Raw genomic sequence first — 13595 nt, forward strand, 5'->3', positions numbered from 1 at the left:
ATGTAGCAGAAGTGTTTGAAAGCTCCTCTTGGAGGAAAAACTAATGTTCAGCTCATATTAGAATTTCATATTAGAATGGGTTATAAGTAAATGCAGGGATATTCAGGAGTAATACAGATAGTCCTTGACTTATAACCACAATTGAGTCCCAAATTTCTGTTGCTAAGCAAGACAATTGAGCTTTGACCCATTTTATGACCTACCTTGCCACAGTTGTTAAGAAATGCATTGCAGTTGTTAAGTTAGTATCACATTAAGAGAGTCTGGCTTCCCCATTGATGTTGCTTGTCAGAAGTTTGCAAAAGGTGATAAGAGGTTATATCCCAACTTTTCACATTCCTGAATTTGGGATTGCTTTTCAGTCACTCATGTCTTATTTCTCACCTACACTACTGCATTGTACTCTACCTGGGACAGCCCTTGCAAGCTGCAATTAGGCCACCTAAGTATCCTCATGTAACATCACTACTTCTGGATGTTTGTGGAACCATCTATGTACAGTTACCATGCTTCCCCCACCACCAAATCTGACCCCTGGAATAACCTCTTTTCCTCCCCCCTTTGCAAATTCCTGAATCTGCTGACCTTTAAGAATGCTTTGAAGACCCAGTGACCCAAAATGATACAGGCACCTATTCTAAGTATAAGAGTTTTTGTTCTTTGTCTTGAATGGGAAGCATAAAGTTATGAAATAAATAAGTCCTCAGGTTTTTTCCCAGGGACATTCCAGTAATCTCTTTGATTTACTTCATGTTCTTCATTGTTATGTCTTTATGTCAATCCATTTTTTAAAATTCTACATTTTTTAAATTCAACATCATGTCTTCAGTATTTGAGTTTCTGCTTGGTAGTCTGATTTTTCAAGGAGAAAGCAGCTTTATCCTATATATACTGAAGCATATTGTCAGAACAAAATATTTTGGCCTTGTCTCTGCCTAACAGGATTATTTGGAAAAAAAGAGTTTAATTTCTAATCTTTGCATTTCCAATTTATAATTTTCCAGTTCATTCAGCTGATTGTTCATGTATTTACACTTAAAGCATTTTTACTCACATCATTTTTTTGTATTTTTATTTTTTTTAAAAAAGTGGTAATAAAATACATGGTTATTATGTACTGAAATACTACATACATATTACATACATTTACAAACATAGCTTTCTCCTATTTTTAATTGACATCTCCCAGTTCTCACATTTGGTCTTTTCAGATATAGCAGCAGCAATGTTAAAGATTCTCATTTCCACAGTTGTCAAAAAACCAGTTTTTTGGGTAACCCTAGGTGGAAAAAATACACATCTCATATTTTTGCATATCAGTTTAGCAAATTACTATGTCCTGATCCTTCTCAAAATTTTATTATATTTATGTATTGTTGGGAATATATAAAGTAGAGGTTTTACTATCTATTCCTATATATCCCAACTGTGGGGATGAGGAATTTCTCTTCTGATCTTTAAATAAAAAAGACTATTCAATAAATGCAAATACTCTCTTGCTTTATAGTGGTATCCTCATGAAGTCTAATAGAAGTTTCCAAGCGATAAAAGTCATTGTTGTTTGAACAATTCCAGTAAATATTTTCTAGTTTTAGGACTGTAACCTCTGGATGTTTCCCATTTGTGAAATGTAACTCATCAAAACTGCATCTCATTCAAGCAGAGCATGGCTAAATTTTTCTTAGATAATTTCATACAAATCAAACTGTAAGTCATTTAGAGGGTTTTTCTTCTAAAAGGTAGTCTAGAAATGTTTAAATAAAAACATTTAAAATAATGGCAGCACTAATTGAACTGTTAAACCAGGAATGGCAAACCCACTTTCCTGCTTTCTTACTTTGGACAAAATATGCTTTTGTGTTCATGAAAAGTAAAGATGATTGTGTGATCAAAGCTCTGTCCCTATTTATAGAATAGGGAGCATACATAAAAATAGATGGCTTTGACCATATGGTTGCAGTTATAATTATGACTTTCATAAATCCTCTTTGTGGGTGCCCATGGACATGGCAGTTATGGTATCCGACAGGTTTAAGTTCAGACATGGAGACCTAGTGCCTGACTTTGGGCCAGTCAGCTCTTTTAGTCCAACCTACAGGGCTGTTATAGAAATAAAATTAAATAAAATCTCCATATAAAAACCCTAAATTTCTGGGAGAAAAAGCAGGATATAAATTAGATTAACACAAAATCTAAGAAACAACTGATCATAATTTTACCTTGATCTTTTCCATCCATCCTTTTCCTTTTTAAATTAGGAACAGGATTTTGTTGCTCTTTCAAAGCTTCTGCAGGGCAGTTGGGCCTTGGCAATTGACTTCCAGGTGTTGGTGCTGGTCGATTACTAAAATACTCATGTTTCAGTGCCTGAAAGGCAAAAGAACAGAATAAGCTGCATCTTTCAAGCAATAGGTTTCTCTACACAAGCTGTATTTAACTCTGTTACAGCTTGTACAACTCTGTACAAGCTGTATGTATGTTTGTTTAATTAAAACTTTTTGCATGAATTGGAAAGAAATATAATGGTAATAAGAGAGAATATTGCCATAGTTCTATATATTCCATTTAGAATGAGAAATGGTACAAGATTTGAAAATGGTATCACTGTAAAGGTAAAAAGAAGGCAATAAGATGTCCAATTTTAGTATTAGTAAATTAATACGGAACATGTTGCCAACATGTGCTGCAATCAGACTTGGAAAATCTGGACTTGTTTGGGACCAGCTAGGAACATAGATTTATCATACTAACTTAGCTTCCAGTAACTTTACGCCCTCCAGATACACTGGATATCAGTTCTTTAATCTCCAGTTAACTTGTTAATATTGTGTTGATACTTTCATTTTGATAAAATATAGGTCTCAACAGGCAGAGCATATCAAAGCCTGATCATTCTCAGGAAACTAGAAATAGGCAGGCAAGCTAATTCATTATAAATTAGGTTAACTTAGTTGTGAACTTCGAGGTCTTCTGATCCAACTCCCTGCTTGCGAGACTATATCTATCTATCTATCTATCTATCTATCTATCTATCTATCTATCCATCCATCCATCCATCCATCCATCCATCCATCCATCCATCCAGAGTGTCATATAGATATAGGCTCATAGGAGATATAGATACCCCCTGCTCAAGGAAACCCTGTATATATGCTATTAAATAAATCAGAAGGTCCTTTGTGTGCTATTCTTTATACAACCAACAGCTCTTAAACAAGAAAGAACGTGGAAGTGAAAAAAGATTTGCATATAATTGTATTCCTTTACCCCCAAACAAAAACATCCAAAGAGGGCTGAAAAAGCTAAGGGGGTATAGGATGCTGAATGGCTGCAAGGATGTATGAAGTACCTTTGAATAAGGTACAAGTACTCTTCTACTTACAACCACACCTGAGCCCAAAATTTATGTTGCTAAGCAAGCCAATTAAGTGAGTTTTGCCTCATTTTGTGACCTTTCTTACCACAGTTGTTAAGTGAGTAACATAGTTAAGTAAATCTGGCTTCCCCATTGATTTTGCTGGTCAGAAGGCCACAAAAGATGATCACATGACCCAGGGACACTGCAACTGTCATAAATATGAGTCAGTTGTCAAAGCATCTGAATTTTGATCATGGGGATGCTGTTGTGTGAAAAACTGTCAAGTCACTTTTTTTTAGTGCCATTGTAACTGCTCAGTCACTAAATGAATGGTTGTTAGTCAAGAACTACCTGTAGAGAAGGCTTGCACGCTCAGTGTTGTTTGCAGGTACTAATAAAGTAGTGTTAAAGTGCAGGTCCCTTTTCTAAGGGTGTTTATATAGCATGCATGCCCAAAAAAGGCAGAGTTCGTTATGTAGTGCCATAGCACTGTTTTTATCATTCTCACAAAAACAGCAAGATCTTTATACAACAAAATATTTTGTATAAGATCAATACAATAACAATCATAAAAGAATAGTCTATACACAATTAATAGACATGTTTGTTGCAACTAGACACCTCATATTTTCTAGTGGGACCTATTGGAATGAAATATATTTCTAAGTATGCCAGGAAAAACTTTTATTGTGACCCGAGGAAAAAAAAAGAAGACCACAAGAACAGCTGCAGCACATAACTAGATGTTCCCAGTCTTAAAAAAAATAAAAATAAAGGCAGCTCTATCTGGAACCATTTGTTCATATGGAATTCTAAAGAAAGGGTTTAGGAAAAAGGTCTGAAATATTTTGCTAGTGTTGATTAAAAAACACACCAAACCAAGATTTTAAAACACATGCTTTCAATTACAAATACAATATGGGAATAAATGTCTCTAAATTTAGTGGTACTTGCATCTTATAATAAATTCTGTTGCAAGCACTGTAGCTACTTGTGGGGCCTCAAAGAAAGGGAAGTTATTGGTTCAGTGCCCATTCTTTTTTGCAGTCTGAGCCAAGGGAGAAATTGCTTTGCCACTAAGTGCTGAGAGGTCAGGCATGCTTCTCCTTTCCATTAGCAAGACACAAACCTCGCTCCCTTCTCTCTCTTCTCCATTGCTTAAGCTGCTTTACCTGACTGATTGCTTGAGTTGGTGGCCCTAGATTTTGGCTGAAGAAGTCCTGCCTTGCAATTCAGCCACCAGCCTGATTCAGATTAGCCTTTTGCTAATTTTGCCTTTATCTTGAGAACTGGCTGTCAGAAGGCAAACTGAAAGGTGATTAACTCACTGTTAACATTAGAAACAAGTTCATTGCCAAGAAGATGGCCTGAAAAGAGCAATAGTAATGGAAGATGTAGGCTGTTGTTTTTTTACATCAAAATAGCGCAAGTTTTGCCAATAAATTTTTTTTGAGCACACTAGCAGTAATTTATTAGGGTAAGTTAACTACCTGACTAGCTGTGATCCTGGTACAAGGATCAAAGTAAAATAAGCCTTGCAGTAATTCCAGCAAATCGTCACCAGCAGCACTGAAGATGTGCTGAAACTGCATTCCAGGGAAACTTTTAAAAGTAACATAATCTGGAAGATTTGTCATACCCTGTTGGAAGAAAAGGAAATAAATGTAAGAAAAGATTAGTTATGATGGAATGAGAGTCCCCATCTATAAATACAACTTCAGCCAATCAACTTACAGGCCATTGCTCCTCTGTTGGCGTACCAAGGGTTTCAAAAATCTTGGTGAGCTGATCCAGATCAGAATCTCCTGGCAAAAATGGAACCTATAGTAAGATGAACACACTGGGATTCAAAATGTTTAATGATTTGGCTTTACAAGTCTCAGGGTTTCTGAGCAATAAATTCAAGCCATGGCAATAAATTATCTACATTGCGAGACTCTTTTTTTAATAATGATTGGGGAATAATTTAATTTCATACAGATGGGGAGGGGAGGAGGATGGGGAGAAACCCTGGAATGACTGAAGTGATGGAAGAATGGAGAAAAGGCCTCTCCAAACAATCTGTTCACTGCCTCATGACGAGGGACACGAGAAAGAGATTGGCAAAAGGAAAGACAGAGTATCCCACTCCAATGTGGCTCAGACTCCATCCATTATTAGTTCAAGGAAAGCAACCCTTACCAGAAGAAAATTATTAGGTTTTATGGAGATAGCAAAGATGGTTGCACAGTGCTTTTCCTCCTCTCCACCTCCCCCAAAGTGTGACAGACTCTTACGTTCTATTTTAATGGGCTGATGCAGAGGTGGAATTCAGCAGGTTCTGACCAGTTCTGGAGAACCGGTAGCGGAAATTTTGAGTAGTTTGGAGAACCGGCAAATACCACCTCTGACTGGAGATTTTGCACTATCCTTCCCCTGCCACGCCCACCAAGCCACGCCCACAGAACTGGTAGTAAAAAAAATTGAATCCCATCATTGGGCTGATGGACCCTGGAATAATTTGTGGGGTTCATCTGGCTTTGGTTTTGTTTTGTTTTTCCCCCGCTATGATGAGTATGACAACTGATTTTTTGTTTTAATAATGAGGACGCTCTGCTTAGTACTCTACACAGTCAGTTAGGTTGGGGTAAATATAGCTAAATAAATAAGATACTTGTATTTGTTATGGCAGAAGGAATAACCTTCAGGAACAGCCTCTACAAAGACAATGGTTAGATAAAAAAAAACCTGAGTCGGGCAGAACTGGAACCTAAGAAAATCTCTCCATCAAGGCTCTCCCTAGTTCTCTCTTAACAGAGACAGACTGAATGATGACGCAAAAAGTGAAATTTAATCTGTCAATAACTTTCAGTCAAGCCCTGTCTCATACTTACCCTTAGAAGCAATTCAGCCAAGATGCAGCCTACTGCCCACATATCCACACCCACACCATACATTCTCGCTCCAAACAATAGTTCGGGTGCTCGATACCACCTGTAAAACAGATAACAGATTACATTGTCTTTCTTCACTGAAATTTGTCAAAAATTTTTTCAAAGTACAAGTTTAAAACAATATAAGTAAGAAATGCAGATAAGAAATCAAATATAAACAATAAAATATGGGTGGATAGTCAACTAAAAGAATCATATATGATTAATACATTCTAGTACATCTTTATAAGCTTACCATGGTATAAGATATTTTATATCCTTTTCACAATCAAGCTATGTGGAGAGAGAGAGAGAGAGAGAGAGAGAGAGAGAAACTACAAACTTGTTCACTTTGTGTTTGAGGATGTAAATATTTAAGTATAGACCTTTCCTACAAATTAGTACCTTAAAATTAACTGGAAAAAATATTTTTAAAAGTTGCAGAAATAGTAATGAACAATATAATTAATACCAAATCTTCAAAAGCAAAGTTTCTAAAGAACCTGATGGTTTAAATTCAGCTTAAATTCACCATTAGGCTGAATGAGTTCCAATTGTAATTACTGATATTAACAATAGGGCCAATTCTAAAGTATCACATGCACTGAAAGTTCTTGGAAGAATTAAAGTTATTGATAAGTAATAGTTGTATGGAAAAGGTGCATAATAAACTCATTTTCACATAGCAGAGTAGGTATATTTCCTTTTAAACAACTTTCTACTTATATTTCTTCCATTTCCTTTCATGTCCATTTCCCCGCCCCAAGATCCAGAAATGATCTCTCCCACACTCAAAATCACTCACCACCTTTGTATTCTTCATTATTTCTTTCAATCCTTCAATACAATCACATTAATCATATTTTTTATTTGTACTTTCTTTGCCAAGTATATATGAATGCATTTATGCTTAACCACATATTCAAAACAGACAGACTGTATTCTAACTAATTCTCACCATCTGCTCTTCTAATTCATTTTTAGGTCACCTCATAGACCAATAGTTTTTTCCATGCTTTTCTATTGTGATCCTCCCATTTGTTCTTTATAATTTAACAAAATAATTTCTTCCTCATTTGTATTCATTTAAAATGTATGATTTTATCCAAAATTCATTTTTTATCATTGTTCAGTGGAATATGTCACTGTAATAATGTAACAACAATCTATGGTTTCCTATTTTCATATACACAACATATTAGGTTACTCCAATTCATACTTTTAGAGATATATTTTAGTCTTTCATTCATAATTAAAGCCATACTATTTTCCTACATGTAATTATTAACTGCATTCTCCAAGTTTGACCAACCTTTATTAAATCCACCATCTTTCACTTCCTTTTACTGACAGACAATTACCTATTCTTTCTTTCAGTTATTAATGCATGCTTTGTATTATTTATTCTTCTTACATTTCAAGACACAAACTTCCATATTCCATGGGCATAATCAGAGGGGCTTATAAATATTGACTACCACCATCACCACCCAACATGGGTTTGGTCGTTGAAGACTTTTACATAGCATTATTTGTAAGACAGAGATGGTGTAATCTAGTTATCAGCCACTGTTGTACCCATGCCACATAGTGTAGTTTCTAAATGTAGGGAGAAGTCATCTTTGGTGCATTTTACCCAGTATGTCCCAAGCACAATCAAATACAAGGCTTATTCCTAGCATGCTCACATTATTTTCTTCAAGCCAGGATTTTTATTGCAGAGACTATCTTGCAAACCAACATATTATTGTCCATTCCTACCAAGTATAGTCATGTGAAAAAGTAATTACATCCCATTTAAACCATTCAGCGAAAGAACTGAATTGAACAAACAATAATAGCAAACTTATGAAAATTGACTTTTAAACATTTTTTAATTTTATAAAAAGAACCTTCCACAGTTCGGAATCATTATATATGATGAGAAGGAGAGGAAATAATGATTAAAATATTAATCTATCCCAGGATCTGAAAATATATTTAATGTTATACTATCATCATAAATTAAGCTCTGTTTTTAATGTACCATTATGTAATTTACTGTATTTATATTCAGCTAATGTGGAATTTAGTGTTTTTACTTTATTATTACACTAAATAAGTACCAGAAACATCTTTAGGTCTGTTCTTCCGAAATGCTTTACTTATATAGCAGCTTTTCCTTAGCAAAAGAATCCCCCCTCAATAACTATGATACAGTCCGTCCTTTCCTAAGGTATGACTAGACAAGCAAACAAAGTGATTATAAGAATAGCTTATTTGTATGCATTGAACATTTCTTTCTTACCTTGTGACTACCTGATGTGTATAAACTCTGTTTGGACTTCCAAAAGATTTTGCCAAACCAAAATCAGCTAGTTTTAAAACTCCATTTTCATCCAGCAACAAATTATTTGGCTTAAGATCCTTGAAAAGAGAGATTGAGCAAAATGATAGGAGTATGTCATAGTCAAATGAAAATACTTTATGTTTAGAAAAAGAGTAACTTTTACACTTATAAAAGGAATAAATTAAGATATCAAAGCATGTACTTAATGAGAAATAGGTTTCCAGGAAGCAGATGTTTACAGTTACACACATATATGATTGAACAATCAAAACAGAAACAATAATACCTACTTAAACTTTTAAGGTTATTTCTGTCTCTGAGGATACATGAAGGTTCATAATGTATTAGAAACAAATAAAAAGTTAAGACAAATATTTTTACCCTAATGATCAGTCTGTATGTCTCTTTATCTTGGCAACACAATATGTTTTTCCACCATTGAATGCATTCTGAGCAAGTTACTAAAAGATACCATAAATCCAAATGATATATTATTTGAAAGTATTGGCTTTGAGAGAGGTATCTTTCAGAAAGATCACCATTTCTACATTTCCCTATTAGGACAAAAATAGCAACATGACTGCAAGCTATTTAGACAAATAAATGGAATTTTATTTAGATATTAACACTTTAGATTTCATTAAGGCCAAGACAAGGAATTTACAAAGGTCTCCATCTTTCTAGTCCCGCAACTCCTGTTTAAGAAGACCGCTGTTGACCGCTCTCTAGGTTTACTTACCCTATGAAGTATCCAGTGTTCATGTAAATACTCTAATCCCTGAAGTGTCATCAGCATATATGCTTTGATATGAGAAGGTGTTAAAACAAGACTAGTGTCCTTTATTATAACCTGTAAAGCAATACATTTTTATAAATTGCAATCATTTAATAACTAAGTTTACACACATGTCTACATTCAAATACAGAACAGACCAATTCAGATGGTACAAAGCTTCATGGGAATAAGTAGTGAGAAACAGCAAACATGGAGGTTTCCAGAATAATGAACACTTTTCATCACAGACTTACAGAAGGTGTATTCTTCAATGATATTAGTAATGCAGCTTTACTGAGAGACAAGGCTACCTTCCACTAAAGATTATATGTTTTTGTGAAATCTCTATGGTGCTCCCACAAGATACTAAGATATAATCTGTAGTTTACAAACTCCAATGGTTGGAGTCACACTTTACATTAAACCATCATGTGACTTGCTTGGTTTTGGTTTAGTAAATGGTATGAACCGAGCCACAAAGTTCAGAATTATTAAATCACAGGAGATCAGTTTGTCTTAAGTTAGTCTCTCTGATTTCTGTGGCTCTCTGACAAGCATGATCAAGCTGACTCACAGTTTCTATTTAACAAAAAGTTATCAGACACTTCAGTAGAATGTTTTAGGTTTAATTTAAATGAATAACTGCTTAAGCAATTTACTCTCTTTCATAAAAACACTATCACTTTCAGTCCTGTTTCATGGATTTGTTACTTTTTGGACTATATCAAATAGGTTGTTTTGCAGTATGACTCAATTATTTTACTTGTCTTCAGAATAATGCCATGTACAGTATCATGTTTCCTATCTGATTTAGAGGATGAAAACCTCTATTCCTCTAACAGAAGAAAATCGAATTAGGGACAGAATGTTAATTATTTCAGTTAAACATTCTTAGGCTTAAAAGCAATAAGATACCTCAAAAGGGTTCAAGGACAAGTTAAAGTTGAAGGAAGTAATAAATGATACCTGAGAAATCTTACGAGAGATATTTCCAGACATTAAAACAATTAATTAGGTTTAGTTAATAAAGTGACACATTCTACTTTTCTATTCTTTTTCCGAGTTCTTCCTGCAACTTTGTGACTTCTTTCCATGAGCTTTTATTACGCACAGTGATTATGATTATTGATTATGTATAAAGAGTGAACAGGTCTCTACAGGAACAGTTAAACTAGTAGAAAATGATTGGTTTAAGCAGTCTTACCTCTAGATCAGTTTCCATAAAATCAAACACTAGACTGATGTTTGATTTGTGTCCAAATGCATCAAGAAGCTGGAAGAAAAAAACATTTAGATGTTTGTTCTTGTTTTATAAATGGAAATGGATCCAGGTTTAAAGTTTCATAAATGGAAATGGATCCAGGTTTAAAGAAATTAAATTAGTATCTTTTGTTTTATGTATACCGAGAGTATTTGCACCAAGACAAATTCCTTGTGTGTCCAATCATACTTGGCCAATAAAGAATTATATTCTAATTCTATCCTATTCTAAATTATGAGAAAAATAATCTGGGGTGTCTTCCTGCTTGGTCAATTTACAAGCAGTGTTAGCTAGCTGGGATGCATGCCAAGCTATCATATGATTGCTCTAGCTACTCTTTACCTTTCTACAGTGTCCCAAAGTAATACTGGATCCAGCTACCTGCTGTCCAGGACTGCTAAGTTGGAAAATTTTTAAAGTGAGGAAACTAACATCTTTTCCCTACCATCTGACAAAGATATCAAGTATTGTGATGGCTCTGCCATATGTAGGGAATATTAACAGTAGAATATTAATCTGAAAGGGTGTTTGATTCTTAAAGAGAATTATCTCATTGTTTTAGAAATATATACTATGATTTTATTAATTCTTGTTAATGTTTTCTATAATTCATCTTGTTACTATGTATATTCTGAAAGGCAGGATAAATTGAAATAAAAATACACAAACCAGAAACAGCATTTTTGACTTCTTGGTATGTGGCTCAGTTTAAATATAACAGACTATAGAAAGGGATGTTAAATTATGTGCTAGCATTATACTTCAATAAATAAAACAATGTTTCTGCTCCATCTTTGCAGCTGTTTGCTCTTATCTTTAGCATTTTGAATATGTTATAATTTTCTAAATCACACATAGCAAAAACAATAAGATGAAAAACTCCACAAATTCCATCTCAAGCCAAAAAAGTTAGGAGAAATAAACCAGTGTAAGAAGCCTAGTTTATATATTACAGCAGCAAAGATGAGCTGCTTTTCTTTAACCTGGTTAAATTGCAAACTTTAACAAATTGTATAACAGAACCATAGTGGTGAGATAATGTTAGGCAATAAAACCTTGGGTCATAGGAGTGATTTCTGTTGACCTAAAGATGAAATAACTAAGCACTAAATTACATTCTTTTATTGCAATATATATGGTTTCTTCCCCCATTAACATAATCAAGATTTATTTGAATTGAACCATGCCAAACGCCTTTTCCAAATCATTTTTTCCCCTATCAACTTTAGAAGATTGATTTTTCTGGGGATTCTCACATAGAAATAACAATTTCTAGCCAATTATATTGACATCAAGGTAACAAAATAACGAAGTTTATTATATAATACTTCATACTTACTCCAATAATATTTGGATGGCTAAGCTCCTGCAGCAGTTTTATTTCTCGAAGCGCTGTTCTATTTATACCTTATTTGAAAGAACATAAAATTAAAATTAAAAGACTTTGAGGTACCTTAGGTGTTTCAAAGACTGCATTGATAAGGAGTGCTCAATGCTGATACTTCTGTCTTGATTTATGTAAACATTTGTAATAGTGTAATGCCCATAAGATTCAAGTCTAAAAATCCAGAATCAATTTGAAGTGATTAGTCTTAGAAGGACCAGACTCCTGTTATGGATCTTTCTTCTAAACCTTAGAAGAAAACTTCCCTGAGTAAGAGTTGTACAGTAATTGTTTGTTTCTGATTTAATCACTAGAATTTCCAAATAAAAAGAAAGCAAGTTTCAGATAGTTCCTACCATTTCTTATGTTCATATACAAAGATAAATCACAGGAACTAGTTTAATAGTATGTTAAAGCAGTTTCATGATGAACAGATTAAGCATGACATGAACTTTCCTCATAAAATTTACACAAACACACCATTCTTGAATATTTCATTTATATCCAAGAGTCACTCAAATATTACAGAAAAAAGAGTAGAATTATATCCTGAGTGATGGAGAGAAAACTACTTCCAGAAAAGGCTAGGTCCCTATGCATATTCCCGTATGATGCCACATTTCCTCGAAAATTCATTGTTTTTACAGTAGGTTGTGATGGGGACAAACTAGAAATGTAAGAGCTTATTTTCTATGGGGTAGAAAATTAGGTGCCCATATCTATACTGATATACTTTAGAATTTTAAATTTCCCAAGCATCATTAGAGTACAGTAATTACATGTGCATATATTATCTGCATCCACAATATGACTGCACAGGCTCTCTAATAATTGCAAATCCAACAGCATGCAAACAGCCTGAAGTAGTCTGCTTCAGATATCAGCTACCCTCAACATGCAGTAAATCTTTAACATTAATTTCAAAGGCCATGTTGGTCATTCCACCTGCTTGTGAGTCGGGTGATCAAATAATTTTGTTGATCATGTGATCTGAAGTCCATGTTTAGTAAGATCTTATTCTTTACAAATTCATTGTAGATGAGTATGTGAATGCAGTATGTATTACCGACACCTGGATGGACAAAGGCAACAAAAGTCAAGCAATCAGAGATTTCTTACTCCTACGTTTTGTGTATCTCATCTGTTTGATGTAGTCTCAAGGCTGGTGTTAAAATCTACTCAGTTTTTGGTGTTGTGTGACTTCAATTTCCATTGAAGTCTTAGGGGTGTTAGGAAAGAATTTGGGACCTCATAGCCTCTGTGGCAACTGTGGGCTTGTCCCATGTAATTTGTCACAACATATAAGCAGTTGGGCTTGTTTTGTCCAAGTAGATATTATGATCTGGATATGGAAGGGAATTAAATATGTCGTTTGTTGTGATCAGACTCCTTCCTGGTCCAGATGATTATGGCACCTACTAAAAACCCTGCAGAGCAAACAGACTTTTTGGATAGTCAGCTCTAGATACCTTATGAATTCAAAAGGTTTCTGGTAGGCATCTGGGATTTTTTCTCAATACATATATTCCAGGAAAAACTGATGGTGATTCTCCACTTTCATGTAGTGCGGTGGTTA

The 13595-nt window shown here is 34.4% G+C and overlaps 1 protein-coding gene across 3 annotated transcripts in view; it reads right to left on the minus strand.

Annotated features, from left to right (window-relative positions):
* Positions 1 to 1043: 1043 nt before the first annotated feature.
* CDK7 (cyclin dependent kinase 7) overlaps positions 1044 to 13595 on the minus strand; it is a 33214-nt gene continuing 20662 nt past the window's right edge. Inside the window, exons 1-10 of one of the 3 annotated variants that reach the window (XM_087958332.1) lie at positions 12965 to 13092; positions 11975 to 12042; positions 10579 to 10647; positions 9339 to 9449; positions 8558 to 8676; positions 6232 to 6331; positions 5093 to 5179; positions 4849 to 4998; positions 2220 to 2367; positions 1044 to 1279 (exon numbers count right to left, since the gene is read on the minus strand). In XM_087958332.1, the coding sequence (XP_087814458.1) occupies positions 1254 to 1279; positions 2220 to 2367; positions 4849 to 4998; positions 5093 to 5179; positions 6232 to 6331; positions 8558 to 8676; positions 9339 to 9449; positions 10579 to 10596 (759 nt within the window). In that variant the 5' untranslated portion in view covers positions 10597 to 10647; positions 11975 to 12042; positions 12965 to 13092 and the 3' untranslated portion in view covers positions 1044 to 1253. Of the gene's footprint in view, positions 1280 to 2219; positions 2368 to 4848; positions 4999 to 5092; positions 5180 to 6231; positions 6332 to 8557; positions 8677 to 9338; positions 9450 to 10578; positions 10648 to 11974; positions 12043 to 12964; positions 13093 to 13595 lie in introns of those variants that run through there. The other 2 variants (XM_087958333.1, XM_087958334.1) reach the window with 2 other exon arrangements.

The sequence above is a fragment of the Notechis scutatus genome, chromosome 2, assembly GCF_049901735.1.
Source record: "Notechis scutatus isolate UNSWTSFEM ecotype Mainland chromosome 2, rNotScu1.2, whole genome shotgun sequence".
NCBI lineage: Eukaryota > Metazoa > Chordata > Lepidosauria > Squamata > Elapidae > Notechis > Notechis scutatus.